We start from the raw sequence: 13,094 nt of genomic DNA, 5'->3' as shown, positions 1-13,094 counted from the left end.
GTGACGTCTTCATTCTACTAGATGATTCATTACTGGCCGCGATAAAAAAGGGTCGTGTCCAGAGGCAGTTTCTCGCCCATCCATATGGCTCTCTGTGTGTGGTTACGTAGTTCAACGGCATTGTGATCAACCCCCTCTTCGACCGTATTAGGGTGGATGAGCACAGACAAAGGGCCTCTGTAGATAGCCAACCAGGGGATGAACGCGCCGAACTGGGCGGGCGTGAAGAGATTGACCTCGAACATGGCGACAGGGTGTGGGCCAATTGGCTTCTCCCAGAATCGGTAGATCCTCAGTTCAGGGACTGTACGAGGTTCAGTTTGCTGTTCACTCGGTTTAAATTAAGAGACTCACACTCCCTACGAATTCGCTCCCACAGTTCCTTGGCATGCTTGACTTGGTCTGGATTGCTCTGGAAGTGGTAAATATGAATGTCACTGAGGGCTGACTGTCAGCTCTCGAATCGCCAACCTGAATGCTGAGGGTCTGACTTACAAGCCTCCTCGACGTCCATTATCCAGTGGGGCTGGAAACATATCATATGCCTTACTCAAACCCTCACGTGGAGGGTTTTTGAAACTCTTCCCATCCTCGTTGACCTCATCGGGCAGAGGTGAGGCATTCTCGTATCCTTCAAGAGGGGAAACCCAAGTGTAGCGCGGGGGATTAGAGGCCATTGTGAGGGCTAGGTTGATTTAGTGACTCTATGCGTTGGGTACTTCAGCTTAACACTAGGTTTCCTGACAGGAGCGAGAGTTTTTGAAAAGACGTCAGACCAAAGGACCGATCCTAACGTTATATAGCCTCGGTAGCTAAAAGAGAATTAGATTGCCGGGCTACTTATACCACACTTTACGGAGAAGTTCAATTAAAGAGTTACTTAAAAGTTTTAGCCTTCAATGTGCAACGTTGTCTCAAATCACCAGCTGACGCCATCTATGGTAATCCCCCGACAGGGTCCCACCTATTTCTAAGCAACCGCGCGCGCAGAAAATCGAGCACTTCGCTAATCTGCGGCCATCCACATGCGGCATATGGCACCGCATCTTTCTGCCGCATCCGGCGGGTCTTCTGAAGTATACGGACTACTACCACGTATTCCCTCCTTCCATGCCCCATATGCTTAGTCAGTCACCCTGATCGACAATACACTGACTGGTCCTGGAAACATCACCTAATCCCATAACCAACACCACGGCGGCTGGCTTGTCGCATGAATACTTCCTTCGTCCAAACTTCGTCTCAGGGTCATCGGAAGCCAGATTGATCGTGTGGGTACCCTTGACTGTAGCATTTATTTCTACCCTCCTTCCGCTTTGCACGGCTAATTTGTCGTCGAAGAACTACTGATCTTTGGTGCCTGATTTGAGAAACCAAACAATGTATCTTACCGTTTTGGATTTCGAGTAGAAGAAAATTTGAGTTGTTTTGAATGAGGCTTACCTGCCCGTCAACCACCTCAAGGTAGGTTCTTTGCCTACCGAGTTCAGAACACAGCTCGCAACCATTATTACACGCAATATTTGTCTCCGAGCAACTTGTATCCGATGCCCCCGTAATCCATGCAAGAACAAGTTGCTCCCATAAGTCGCAACCTGCCGTTGTCGTTCGAAGCAAGAAAACGGAGAGTCTAACGGCAGGTTTTCCCTCACGCCCATCCCTGCGTTCTCGCCTACTGTGTTCAAGTGTTCATGAAAACATACAGCCAAACCGGCCTAACCAGATAGCTTGGTAATAGATCAGGCCGTGAAAATTTCTGGTGAATTCACTGTGGCAGCTCTTGTGTTTTGTGAGTAAACTTCAATGGTAGTTGATGGTAAGTGCAGGCAGATCATTAGCAACACTACTTCCAAATGGCTTTAGAAAGCATTGAGTACGACCCTAATTATAGGACCACCAGCACATGAACTAACTATAAACTGCTCTCAACCGGTGCAGCTTATTCCCCAGCCAGTTCACGACTCTCCGCGATATTCCTCCACCTAAATGAAGCATGTATCGCTGTCCTGGCAGAGGCCCAAGCACTAGTCCAGGATTCCTTTATTACCTGGTGGTACTATCCTATGTAGTTGGGCAACGGCAGATTCAGTCTCTGAACTGCCCTTGTGGGTCGTATTTCCAATCGGATATATACGCAGGAGTTGATCCAGATCCTCCATTGGTGGTGCAATAAACTCCTAACAGTACCCCTAGTCTGTTGTCAGCTCAGGCTCTGGTTTCCACGTATCTGGTTGTAAGGATCTTGCCTGTAAACCCCCAGCTGAGTGCAGCATTGGAAGCAGAAACGATTGTTTTCATCTGAGAAGCCGCACCGGCAGGGCCAGCAGAAAATGTATAGTGCGTCATATTAGCAGCTTTGATTTCTAGACGCAACGGCGTAGCCAGCCATTCCGATGGAACTGGTGCAACAACATCGGCTGGAACAGAAGTATACGACATGGCTCGGAACCTGAAGTGAAGCTTCAGCTCGTCGGGGTCACTGTTTGCGGACAGATTGCGCCCCGGGAACTCCTGCGTTCTCGCGCTTGCTGGCAGCAAAACTAAGCCCAAGTCGAAATGATGATTCTGAGTAAGAAAGGAGGATACGCCAGCTTCCTCCTCTTCCATTGTCGGCGCAAAATCAATAGTGACGCCGTAAGTGAAAAGGGTATCCTGCTGTCGCCTCCCGACAAACGTTAGCCCTGATGGGCCCGCATAATTGCCGTTGAGTGCTGTCAGATTGAGGTTTGAGGGTGCCAGGCGTAAGCTGTTAGGATACTCGGGTGGAGAGACTGAGTATGAGCTTTCGATAGGGTAGCGCCAGTGAGTGAAATGGGCAGGTAGTGCTGACCCTGGTACAAAATTAACGGCATCTCTCTCAACTTTACCCAAACGTATCCAGGGTCTATACTGTCAGCTAGAGGTCTGGAGATAAGGGACGGAGGCGTCTTTACCCAGGGCCCTCAACATCTAGATTGCTTGGGGGCATCCTCCATCCAGTCATTTTGCCTTTGATGGGCGACATATATGGCCACTCCCCTTCGTTCCACGTTACTGGAGTCAAGACTGTTTCGCGAACCATGGGAAAGTGAGAATATTCTGGTCCGGCTCTAGTCGATAGGGCAACGCACCACCTACTACATATTAACACAACGAATTGTCTGCAATGGTTTACTTACCAGTTCCCTGAGGCATCTTGGAAAATGTCGGCGTGTCCAACCGTCTGAACTGTGTAGTGTAATTCAACGTTAAAGAGGTTTTGGGAGAGGTTCCAAGTCACACTTACAATATTGCGTCTTGTTGGCGTTGGTTAGGATTGGGTTTGCTGGGTTTGACTCGTACGGTCCGTCAATATTCCTTGAACGAGCCATTGTAACCATGTGATCAAGCCCGGTCCCGCCTGTGACATGATATGATTTAGCGACTTGAGTTTTCACGGATACTATGCATACCTTCAGCGGCTAACAAATAGTAGTAGCCATCCTTCCGGTAAATATGCGGTCCTTCAGGGGCCTGGAAAAGCATGAGGCGTTTATCAATCAGCAGCAGTTTCCAGGAGACTCACTGTACCCCCCGTCCCATTCCAAACGGTTCTCCAACTCTGAACCTCACCAGTGTGTAGATTTGCCCTCGTCTGCTCGATACGAGGGCTTGCATCAGTTAGCGGTGGCTATAATTTAGTTGCCTGGCTTGCGTCTGAGTCTCACCCTACTTGCCAGGCATGAGCACCAGTTATGTAACTATTGCCTTCCTCGTCCCAGTATGGCTCCGTATCATACCCTTCAAACTCGAAATGGACGGCGTTAGACCAGGAGGCAGCGTCATAGGGGTCTTTTCCATGGAAGATAATCTGCTTCAAAGTTGGTACTCAATCACTTATCATAAATAATAGAAGTAGTTATTACGTTATCCCATCTTGACGGGTCATCTTTCGGCCTGTCATCATCGACGAGTGTGGTCACTAGCCAGAAGGTGTTGTCATGAAAGCGCAACGTTGGGGCCCAGATGCCACTGATGTTGTCAGATTTCGTTCGGACAGCTGCAATGCATCACATACCTCGTCGAGCGATTGGTCTCAGCAAGACGTGGAAGTTGTTCCCTTCGATTGAGTACATGCCCTGCGTTGTCTAAGCTAGAATTTGACACGACGAACTATGGAATACGAACCCACAAGTTTCCAATTCTGCAAATCTTTGCTTGCGTGAAGTGGAATGCCCGGGAAAGCATTGAAGCTTGACGACGCACAAAAGAAAGTATTGTCCCATTCTGGGAGAAATATGCAACTTGGATCAGGATGAAAGCCGGGCAGAATAGGATTGTAGAAAGTCGAATTCAAATCGTGATACGAGCTAGATTGACCGAGAGAAGGACATATCGAAGCAACGAGCCATAAAGCAGAAACTACGTGAAGTAACATTTTGTGTATTCTGTCTCACATGTAGGTAGTTCCAAGGGGTACATTTCTTTCATGAACGACCAGTCCGGCTTATATCAAGATCTAAAAGTATAGGCTAAACTCACCTGTGGGCCACTGCATGCCAAACGTTTACCCTGTACCACCCCGCATCATCCTCATGGGGTGACATCACCGGCTAAACATATTAGTAGATCATATGTAGTATATCATAGGACCAGGACTGACTGAGCTATCTTAACTTATTGGCCTAAACCTACCGGCCGGCTTCACCGCTAGATAAATGTGAGGCAGTCCCAGACATACCTTGAACGATTCGTGGAGCAGAAATTTTGATGACAGCCAGTTACACTTGACTTTTTTCCTTATTTAAACACTGATGACAATACGACATAGAATTGGAATGGACTTGGGTCCCTAATCCCATTGGTTCCAGTCTGAAGGTTGGGCACTTCCCCGCCATCAGGTGTGACGTTGCGAGCAGGCCAAGTTGGAATGGACGGTGGAGAAAACGTACATACCGGCTCGTAAGGACGGTGCAATCCTACTAAATTCACATGGCATAGGAAAGATCAACGAGTCTCGACGGTGGGGAGGTCAGCAGTTTACTGCCAGCAACCGCTGGGGCAGATTTACTGTAAGCTGTGAAAATCAATTTTAAAGAAATCATCAACATTTAGGTAGTATCTACTACGGATGTATCAAGAGATCAGTCACAAAGCTAATAACAAAAGGTATATGGGCTTTCGCACAATAACGCACATTATGTGGGAGCAAGTCCAAGAATGCGGTCTTTGAATCGACTGACGAATTACATGCAGTCTATATTCTGTCTCCCGAACCCAGAAATGCAGCGGCCGTCGAATTAAGCCTATACATCAGGCACTGTCGCCTGCAAAGAGAATCGAGTTTCGAGTTCGTTGGCGGCGTGAGTATTTTGTTTACTTCCGTTACGCACCCTCCTCAGCCAATTCTGTACCCCTTTTAGAAGAGTTGAAGCGGGGAAGTGGCCCCAGAACGCCTTCTAGCTTATGCAGAGCATCCACCTTGATCGTTGCACCTCGAACTCCGTCATCTTGCCCCATCTCGTAGGCCCTTCCATCTGGCTCGACGTTGATTTTCTCGCCATGGTCATGCGACGGGCTGCATAAGTCGCACGAACTCGAAGAACGTATCATCTGAAGCGCTCTCATTTTTCAAAGTTCTGACTCGGCACCGTTCGTCTCTACGTTCATCGGACTTCCGTTCTGTGTTTGTCTCTGTTGACGAAGACGTGCGTTGCCTCGGAGTGTGCGTCGTCGAGGTGCCGGCCGCCCGTTACCGTTCATGTTTTCGTCCTCTTCATCCGAATCCGGATGCTCTTCCGCGTAAATACGTGCCTCATCCAGCTCCGTCATATCATCTGGTCGGTCTCTAAGCCACTGCATTCGAGGTCCTGATTTCGCTATCTCTGAGACGCGGAACCCATAAATCCGAGGCTCGTATATCCGACCCGCGCCCAGTCCTGGCGCAATGTTCTTGGAGTACATGCCGTTTATCATCTCAAGGGAGTCGTCGTTGATGCGCGCACCCCCACTGCTGAGGACTTCAGCACCACGCTTAGTCAGGTCGTATTCAGGAAACGTAAGAAGAAAGAGGGCGCCAAAGGTGCGTCCGAAAAAGGCTCCGTCTACAGTCTGAAAGCGACTGTTGGGAGGAACATAGACGTCAAGACAAGAAGGGCAAAACAGCTTGACTGTGTCCTCGCCTGGTATGTCAGATAAACCAACGGGAAGTGTCCTTGCTTGGTCACAGTTCGTGCGGGGGCAGCAACCAAAGTGTCCCAACTCGTACTTCTCGCTCATTTGCTGTATTCCTGCTCTCGAGCAGATGAAGCGCTGGTGGATCAGACCGTAAAGCATCTCAGATGAGGACTCAATAACACTGAGGTCACTGGCCATCCGGCTGTGTTGTCTCCGGTCATGCCTGGGCCCAAGACGATCTTGATCCCCCGAGTCGTTATCTTCCTCGTCTTCCTCTTCCTCTTCCTCATCATCCTCATCCTCCTCGGGTTCCACATCGAGGATCATCTGTGAGAAGAAAATATTAGATCCAGGATATTCCTAAAATTTGGGGGGCGCTGCGGATGATAGGGCGTGGTATGGAAGATAATGGCAGAAAACAGTGATAACGGTAGGTGTTACCTCAAGCGCTTCCTTGTACATAGCGACTTGGTTCTGAAGACCCGTAAGATTAAAATCATCTTCGATGAACTCCTCAGACACCTCAGCGAAGTACTCGTGGCCGAGTAGAGAACAGAAGGAAGATATCCAAGACTCCGGGGCCCCCGAAGAGGTGGACATGTCGTCGAGATAATCCAAGGTGATGGTATTGACGGGGTGTCGGGTAGAGCAATCGGAGATGTTGCGCGAGGAGATGCTCGCGTTAGCCGGCGAATGGGATCGAGATCGCTGTTATCCGCACGGGTAGGATGGCTGGTTTCCCAGCAGGCGAAGATGGCGGGGTACGTAGGCGTAAAATGTCAGACACGGCGCATATCGAGCGCGAAGAAAAGGGACTTCGGTGAATATGATCGAATCAGAGTTGGTCTCGCAGCAGGTCGGAAGTTGTGCGCGCTGGCTTATTGAGTAGAGGAATGTGTTTTTAAGGGGCGACGTTCTGCTCTGGGCAAAGGAGGATGTATTTTGGGGAGCCTCTCAGCTTTTGCTGAACTTGGTGGGTGGGCTGTGGATGGTGGTGCCTCTCGACGACCAGCCCGCTTAGAGAAGCAAGATACGTCCAATCAGTTAAAGGTCCGTGCACAATCTGTTCACGGCAACCGGTCTAGCTTTAATCCGGGAGACCTCACCGAAGGTGGAATATCAGTTCACCGAGAAGACCGTACATACATCAGATCGTCTGCAACCAATGCCTCTCAAGATCTCTTGATCCTTGATAAATCGGAGAATTCTCTTCTTTCATTAGGCTTATGGAATAATTTTTTTTAAAACTCGACGTTTATTTGGAAAGAACAACGACTCGCCCGCTATGAGAGTGCGCCTGTCAGGCTGGCACCCACAGCTTGGACCACCAAGAATTCGTCTCTTACAACGAAGCTTTTCCACCGTCAAGTCCGTCAATACCGCTGAGACGCCTTTTGATTCTGTAGATATCACAGAATTCAGAGAAAATGCATTCAAACCGGGGCAGCCTATGCATTTCAGATGTCGCAAGGAATCGAGGAATCAGACACCTCTTCCAGCGTCATCAAAATGGTTCAAGCAAAATGAATCAATTCAACCCCTAACCTCACAGTCGCCGCCATCAATTGAACTTGCGCCGTATTTGACACAATTTTCTCATCATCTATTTCCTTATGAACTTATATCCCCGCAGCTCTCCGATGAAACGGGTCTTGTTATCGACACAATCAGCCAATTTCTCACCTGGCTCGCCTCAAGCTCTGATCCCATGGGGGCTGTGCTAGCCGGTATTGTCCATGCCGCTGCCCACCCTAACGCCACGGAACCGAAATTCTCTTCCTTCAGTGCACCCCTACTACTACTTTTGAAGGCTGCCGAGTTCAATACTCTACACGACAAGAAAATCAAGCAACTTTATATCGCCCAAGCTCAACTGCCTGATCTGCCTTCAGAACTGCAGGAGGATCTTCCTCCCCCTCTCATCGTGCGAGAGGCTGGCAAGGGCGATATTTACAACTCGAGCATATGGCTTGGGCTGGAGCCGACATACACGCCGCTCCATCGCGATCCGAACCCTAATCTCTTCTGCCAACTTGTAGGCAAAAAGATTATAAGACTGCTACCGCCAATGTCTGGTGACCGCCTTTACCGACGAGTACAAACGCAGATACAGCAGTCCGGTAGTAGCCGCATTAGGACGTCTGAGATGATGGAGGGTCGGGAGAGGCTTGTTATGAACACCGCCATCTGGGGCATGGAAGGCCCAGAGGATATAATTGAGGCAAGATTGGACTCAGGCGACGCCTTGTTCATACCAATGGGTTGGTGGCATAGTGTAAAAAGTGGACATCACGATGGGCGATTAAATGCGTCCGTCAACTGGTGGTTTCGTTAGTCAATGTAATCATAGGTGAAGGACGATACGGCACTATCCATTCCTGAAATATCATACGGTAACGCTGTACAAAGGTTAAGATAGCAATTCAATGCGAAGATTATAACAACTGTTTGTACTTGAATCATGACTGGAGGCTAATGGCTCTCATGAAATCGTTCCTACATGGCTGGCATGATCTGTATCTCAAAGTGAAAATTCATCTTTGATATCAGTCTTATATCAAAAATGCCTCCACTCAAAACCATCAGTTCGACCCACTTACGGAAGCACAATAGCTCAGGGGTAGAGCGCTGGGCTCATAACCCAGAGGTCCCTGGATCGAAACCAGGTTGTGCTATGAGAATTGAAATTTTTGTTTTTTAATCACCCTCTTATCTTGACGAGTATCTTGAAACGAAGTGAAGGTTCTCTCCTTCAGCTGGAATCTTTTATCTATTACAACCGAATGACAAAAAGCCGGCATCCAGTTGCGTTTCGTTTTACGCGGTGTAGACGTCGATATTGCGTCCGGTATCACTGGATAGTCAATGTCCACGTAAGACCACCTGGCTTATGTATTTAAATAAATAGGTCAGTTGAGGACTTTGATCCTGTTGTGCACCACACAAGGCAGTCCTTCCTTCATCGGAAGCGTGAGACTACTCTTGCTAACTCTCTCCAACTCATCAACCATAACAAAGTCAAAGTACCCCACGACCGTAGCAATGACTTGAACGGCAATTATCTCAGCCATCCTTTTACCAAGGCACATCCTTGGGCCTCCGTTGAAGACAGGAAACTCGGATGCGGTTTTGTTAACAACTTTGCCATCGACTAGCCACCGCTCAGGGCGAAATTGGGCCGCATCCGGACCCCATGTGGTGTGGGAGCGATTCATAGCCCACGTACACCATACAATGACGGAGTTTTTGGGGAGAAAAGTACCATCCGGAAGGGTTGTTGCCTGAACAGCCTGTTTGATCTCGAAGGGTATGGGAGGAAACAAGCGGAGAGCTTCGCAGAAGACGGCAAAGGTGTATGGCACCGATATTGGGTTACAGGTTCTCGAGATAGTCTGCTCAAGGACACCATCATCACCTGCCGTGACGAAATCTACCTCGTCACGGATCTTGGCTGCAATCTCGGGATGCTTCATCAGCATGTAGAATGTCCATGTCAATGCTTGTGCCGTGGTGTCTCTACCCGCCGAGAGGTAGTTTAGTGCAGCATCCGCTACCAGTTGCTCGTCTCCAATCGAATCTAAGAAAGACTGAATCAGGCTCCCCGATATGCGGTCTAGCTTGCCGCCAGTGGAATCTTCATGAGTCTTGGCCTCCATCTTATCGGTGCGGGTTTTCCTGTCGTTCATAGCACTGGAGACGATACTCCGGCCAAAGGACTTGACGATAGCAATGGAACTGCGTAGTTGAGCTCCCGTAATGAGTTCAGTGATGAGCCACATAGGGTTCTGGAACCGCTCAGCTGTTGCGCCAGAGGCGTAGTCAAAGGCGACGCCAAACTCATCTTGGGCATGCATTTCCATCTATAGCTAATGTGTCAGCCAGGGGATGTTCTCACGCAAATGGCCTCATTGAAAAGCCGCAGAGGTGCCTACGTTATAAGCCATCTTACCCATTAGCTGGGTTGTAATTTCGTGAAAGACAGCCTGTAAATCAGTTGTAACGCCATTCGCGGCTTGTCCCTTTAAGAAAGTCACGCTTTGAGACAAGTACTGAGGTAGGGCGACATCTGTCAAAACCCTCAAGTTGGCTGTGTTGAGGAAGTTCAAGCCGGCTTTTCGCTGGACCTTCCACAGCTCCCCATCGACATTGATAATCCCATTTCCTATAGATCGTTAGCAGGTGATTGTTCACAGACAATCTTGACTACAAACCAAACAAGTCCCTTGAACGTCCCTTGAAGAATTCGCCCTTGGCAAATATTCCCTCGTTCTTAAATACATAATCGAGGTTCTTTGGGTCACTGATGATGACTCCAGGCGGTAGACTGGGAACCGATATCTGTAGTGTCTCATAGCCATACAACTGCTCACACTTTGTGAACCAGTCAAAGAGCTTTTGACGGTCTTTAAGGAAATTGATTCCATTCCCAGCCAGAGGCAGAGTGTTGGGCGGGCGTCTTTATTACAGTTAACATGCTGTCGCTTTATGTGTTTCGTTTCATAATATATCTAATAGGAGATACAACCGATCACTTACCTCAATGGGATGCCGTTTCGTCTTAACTTTGTCTGTCCAAAGATACCATAGAACAAACAAGCGAAGGCCCCAACCAGGAGAACTACTGGTGCATTGATCAGGCCCATTTCTTGGGGTAGCTATCTATTGTGTAGATGTGCTTAGGGGACGACGAAAGTCCGATGGTGTCGAGGTCGTCACCAAGGTACAGCAAGTAAAGGTATAAGAACGTGTGGAGCTCTGTAGGTCATTTACGCTCATTTGCGTGATAAGGGAGGCTGCCAAGGGAAACTGACTGTTGTTGAATGGAATTGAGGTAAGTGTGTCGTGATCCAACGTCGGCTGCGGCAAGGTTACGTAGATTGGGGACTCAACGACTAGAGTCGTCCAGTCAGATGAAGGTGATTGGGGTTGACTCTGGGTTGAGCAGGAGGCCCCCACTGATTCCCAGCGGGTCATTCTCCATTACCTACCCCATGTGTCAGAGGGGCTTGGGTAGCCACCTGGGGATGCCGAATCCCTGTTCTGGAGCTTTTGCTGTCTCAATTGGTGTGCATACAAGCGGTAGGAACACTAGCGAATGCGATAGCTCCCTTTCCCGCTGGAGCTTCGGCACAAAACAGAGCAAGGTACCCAACGCTTATCGCAGTCCTTCTCAACAAGACCATCCAATATATAAACGTAGCGCAAACACTCAAAGTCGTCATTGGCTTCGCATTGGCTTCGCAAAAAATCAAACCTCGGACTTTTCACATGTTAAATTTCTCATAGTAACTCTTTAGCCATATCAAGAAGCCTTTAATCTTTTCACCCACTACCTCTCTTAATCCACCGCCTCCAACTCGAGTTTGTGCAACACGACTAGTCAAATACCAACGTCATTGCGATGGCACCTCTCATCCCGCGCTTTCACCTCTTTGAGATTGACGACCAGCCATGGTGCGTATGCATAACCTAGACGCACAGGCTGCACCTCTCCATGACAAGCTGTAACTAACACATCGCGCTTCAGGTTCCCTTCCTTCCTTCGCGCCCATGTCCAAGAAGCCCTTCACGCAACGTGGGTTAACCAATTCCCTGTGCTCCAAACCGCATCTCCCGCGCGCATCGCCGCTCAAATTCTACAACATACTCTCGGCTCCCGTCTTGCTTCATATACCTTCATCGACTTCTGCGCCGGTTCCGGTGGTCCCACACCTGCCATTGAGCGCGCCGTGAACCGTCATCTCACCACCCAGAAACAGCCCAACGTGAACTTCGTCTTGACGGATCTGTACCCGAACCCGGAGAGCTGGGCCCGCGCTGCTGCTAAGAGTGACCACATTGGCTACGAACCGAAGAGCGTTGATGCCGCCAATGCCCCCCGAGACTTACTGGCTAGCTACGGAGACAACGGCAAGAAAGTCTTTCGCCTCTTCAACCTAGCCTTTCATCACTTTGACGACCCGCTAGCTACGGCCATCCTGAAGAATACTCTGGAGACCTCAGATGGCTTTGCCATCTTTGAACTCCAAGGCCGTGACCTCTACTCTATTCTTATGCCTGCCATCCTCGGTATCGGCACGTTCCTCATGGCGCCCATCTTCGCATGGAAGCTGCGGTCGCTGACAGCCTTGATTTTCACCTACCTTATTCCCATACTGCCTTTCGTTCTGGTATTCGACGGCTACATCTCAGCACTGAGAACAAGAACACCCGAGGAGGTTAAAGCCCTGATGAGGTCATGCGGCGCGCGGATGGACGGCTGGGAGGTTAAGAGTGGAAGAGAGACGCACATGCCTGGCATTGGATATGTAAACTGGATTGTGGCAGAGAAGATATCGTCAAAAGACTGGTAAGATTGCGTGAGTGGGAATAAAAAAGGATTCGATCACAGCCGCGAACACTTGGTGAAATCCAGTGACGAGGAGCGACACATGCAGGAAATCCGTAGCTTCTTGCAGCGACGCATTCACCGAATCAGGATATTCATAAATTTGGCCTGCTTTGGCCGCTAATCAGGACAGAGATATTTGCTACGCGATCCGTTATGAACTGGCTCATACCGGTACTGTGATGATCGTCTTTTCGAACTGCCTCATCTGAACTGGCGCCTTGCTGCGTAAACTTGCAGTTCTTGCTGGTAACATAACATGTAAAGGCGCCCTGTACTTGGGCCCGAACAAGGTCAGCTAAAAATATGCCCGCAATGTCTTTGGTGATGTTTACTCTACGTCACTAGCGAGAGCATATGTCCTTGTTCGAGATTGAGACTGAGACGTTTGGTTTCAAGTAATTCTTTATTTTTTTCAATCTATCGAATGAAACCCAGAACAGATGACTCCTGTTTTTCCAGCATAAAACCCAAGGCCGCGATCCCAGCGGCATCGTGACGTGTCGAGAGCGTGTCATCGACATCGCAATTTCCCGGAACCCAATGATTAGAAAAAAGAAAAAGAAAATCG

At 49.0% G+C, this 13,094-nt stretch overlaps 6 protein-coding genes across 6 annotated transcripts; 2 read left to right on the top strand and 4 right to left on the bottom strand.

Moving 5' to 3' along the window:
- Positions 1-29: 29 nt before the first annotated feature.
- Positions 30-677, bottom strand: CTRU02_210982 (dopa -dioxygenase; the record flags this gene model as incomplete). Its single annotated transcript, XM_070205559.1, has 3 exons — positions 30-304; positions 355-440; positions 496-677. 3 exons carry the CDS (start codon positions 675-677, stop codon positions 30-32), a joined length of 543 nt encoding a protein of 180 aa, XP_070060802.1.
- A 1,408-nt stretch (positions 678-2,085) lies between these two features.
- On the bottom strand, positions 2,086-4,396 carry CTRU02_210981 (glycoside hydrolase family 43 protein; the record flags this gene model as incomplete). Its single annotated transcript, XM_036721778.2, has 11 exons — positions 2,086-2,189; positions 2,247-2,884; positions 2,934-3,113; positions 3,159-3,207; positions 3,266-3,385; positions 3,417-3,492; positions 3,545-3,629; positions 3,687-3,829; positions 3,885-3,990; positions 4,037-4,097; positions 4,147-4,396. The coding sequence occupies 11 exons, from the start codon at positions 4,394-4,396 to the stop codon at positions 2,086-2,088; spliced, it is 1,812 nt and encodes a 603-aa protein (XP_036586150.2).
- A 1,193-nt stretch (positions 4,397-5,589) lies between these two features.
- CTRU02_210980 (casein kinase II subunit beta-1) lies at positions 5,590-6,735 on the bottom strand (the record flags this gene model as incomplete). The annotated part of the gene is made up of 2 exons (XM_036721780.1): positions 5,590-6,462; positions 6,577-6,735. The coding sequence occupies 2 exons, from the start codon at positions 6,733-6,735 to the stop codon at positions 5,590-5,592; spliced, it is 1,032 nt and encodes a 343-aa protein (XP_036586152.1).
- Positions 6,736-7,420: 685 nt separating this feature from the next.
- Positions 7,421-8,470, top strand: CTRU02_210979 (JmjC domain-containing protein; the record flags this gene model as incomplete). Its single annotated transcript, XM_036721781.1, has 1 exon — positions 7,421-8,470. The coding sequence occupies one exon, from the start codon at positions 7,421-7,423 to the stop codon at positions 8,468-8,470; it is 1,050 nt and encodes a 349-aa protein (XP_036586153.1).
- Positions 8,471-9,044: 574 nt separating this feature from the next.
- CTRU02_210978 (Cytochrome P450 94A1) lies at positions 9,045-10,778 on the bottom strand (the record flags this gene model as incomplete). The annotated part of the gene is made up of 4 exons (XM_036721782.1): positions 9,045-9,995; positions 10,068-10,297; positions 10,347-10,591; positions 10,672-10,778. 4 exons carry the CDS (start codon positions 10,776-10,778, stop codon positions 9,045-9,047), a joined length of 1,533 nt encoding a protein of 510 aa, XP_036586154.1.
- A 758-nt stretch (positions 10,779-11,536) lies between these two features.
- On the top strand, positions 11,537-12,488 carry CTRU02_210977 (uncharacterized protein; the record flags this gene model as incomplete). The annotated part of the gene is made up of 2 exons (XM_036721783.1): positions 11,537-11,589; positions 11,663-12,488. The coding sequence occupies 2 exons, from the start codon at positions 11,537-11,539 to the stop codon at positions 12,486-12,488; spliced, it is 879 nt and encodes a 292-aa protein (XP_036586155.1).
- Positions 12,489-13,094: the final 606 nt, after the last annotated feature.

The sequence above is a fragment of the Colletotrichum truncatum genome (genome assembly GCF_014235925.2).
Source record: "Colletotrichum truncatum strain CMES1059 chromosome Unknown Contig_0007, whole genome shotgun sequence".
Classification (NCBI taxonomy): domain Eukaryota; kingdom Fungi; phylum Ascomycota; class Sordariomycetes; order Glomerellales; family Glomerellaceae; genus Colletotrichum; species Colletotrichum truncatum.
The sequence above is the reverse complement of the archived record's forward strand: the minus strand, read 5'-3'. Positions and strand labels throughout refer to the sequence as shown.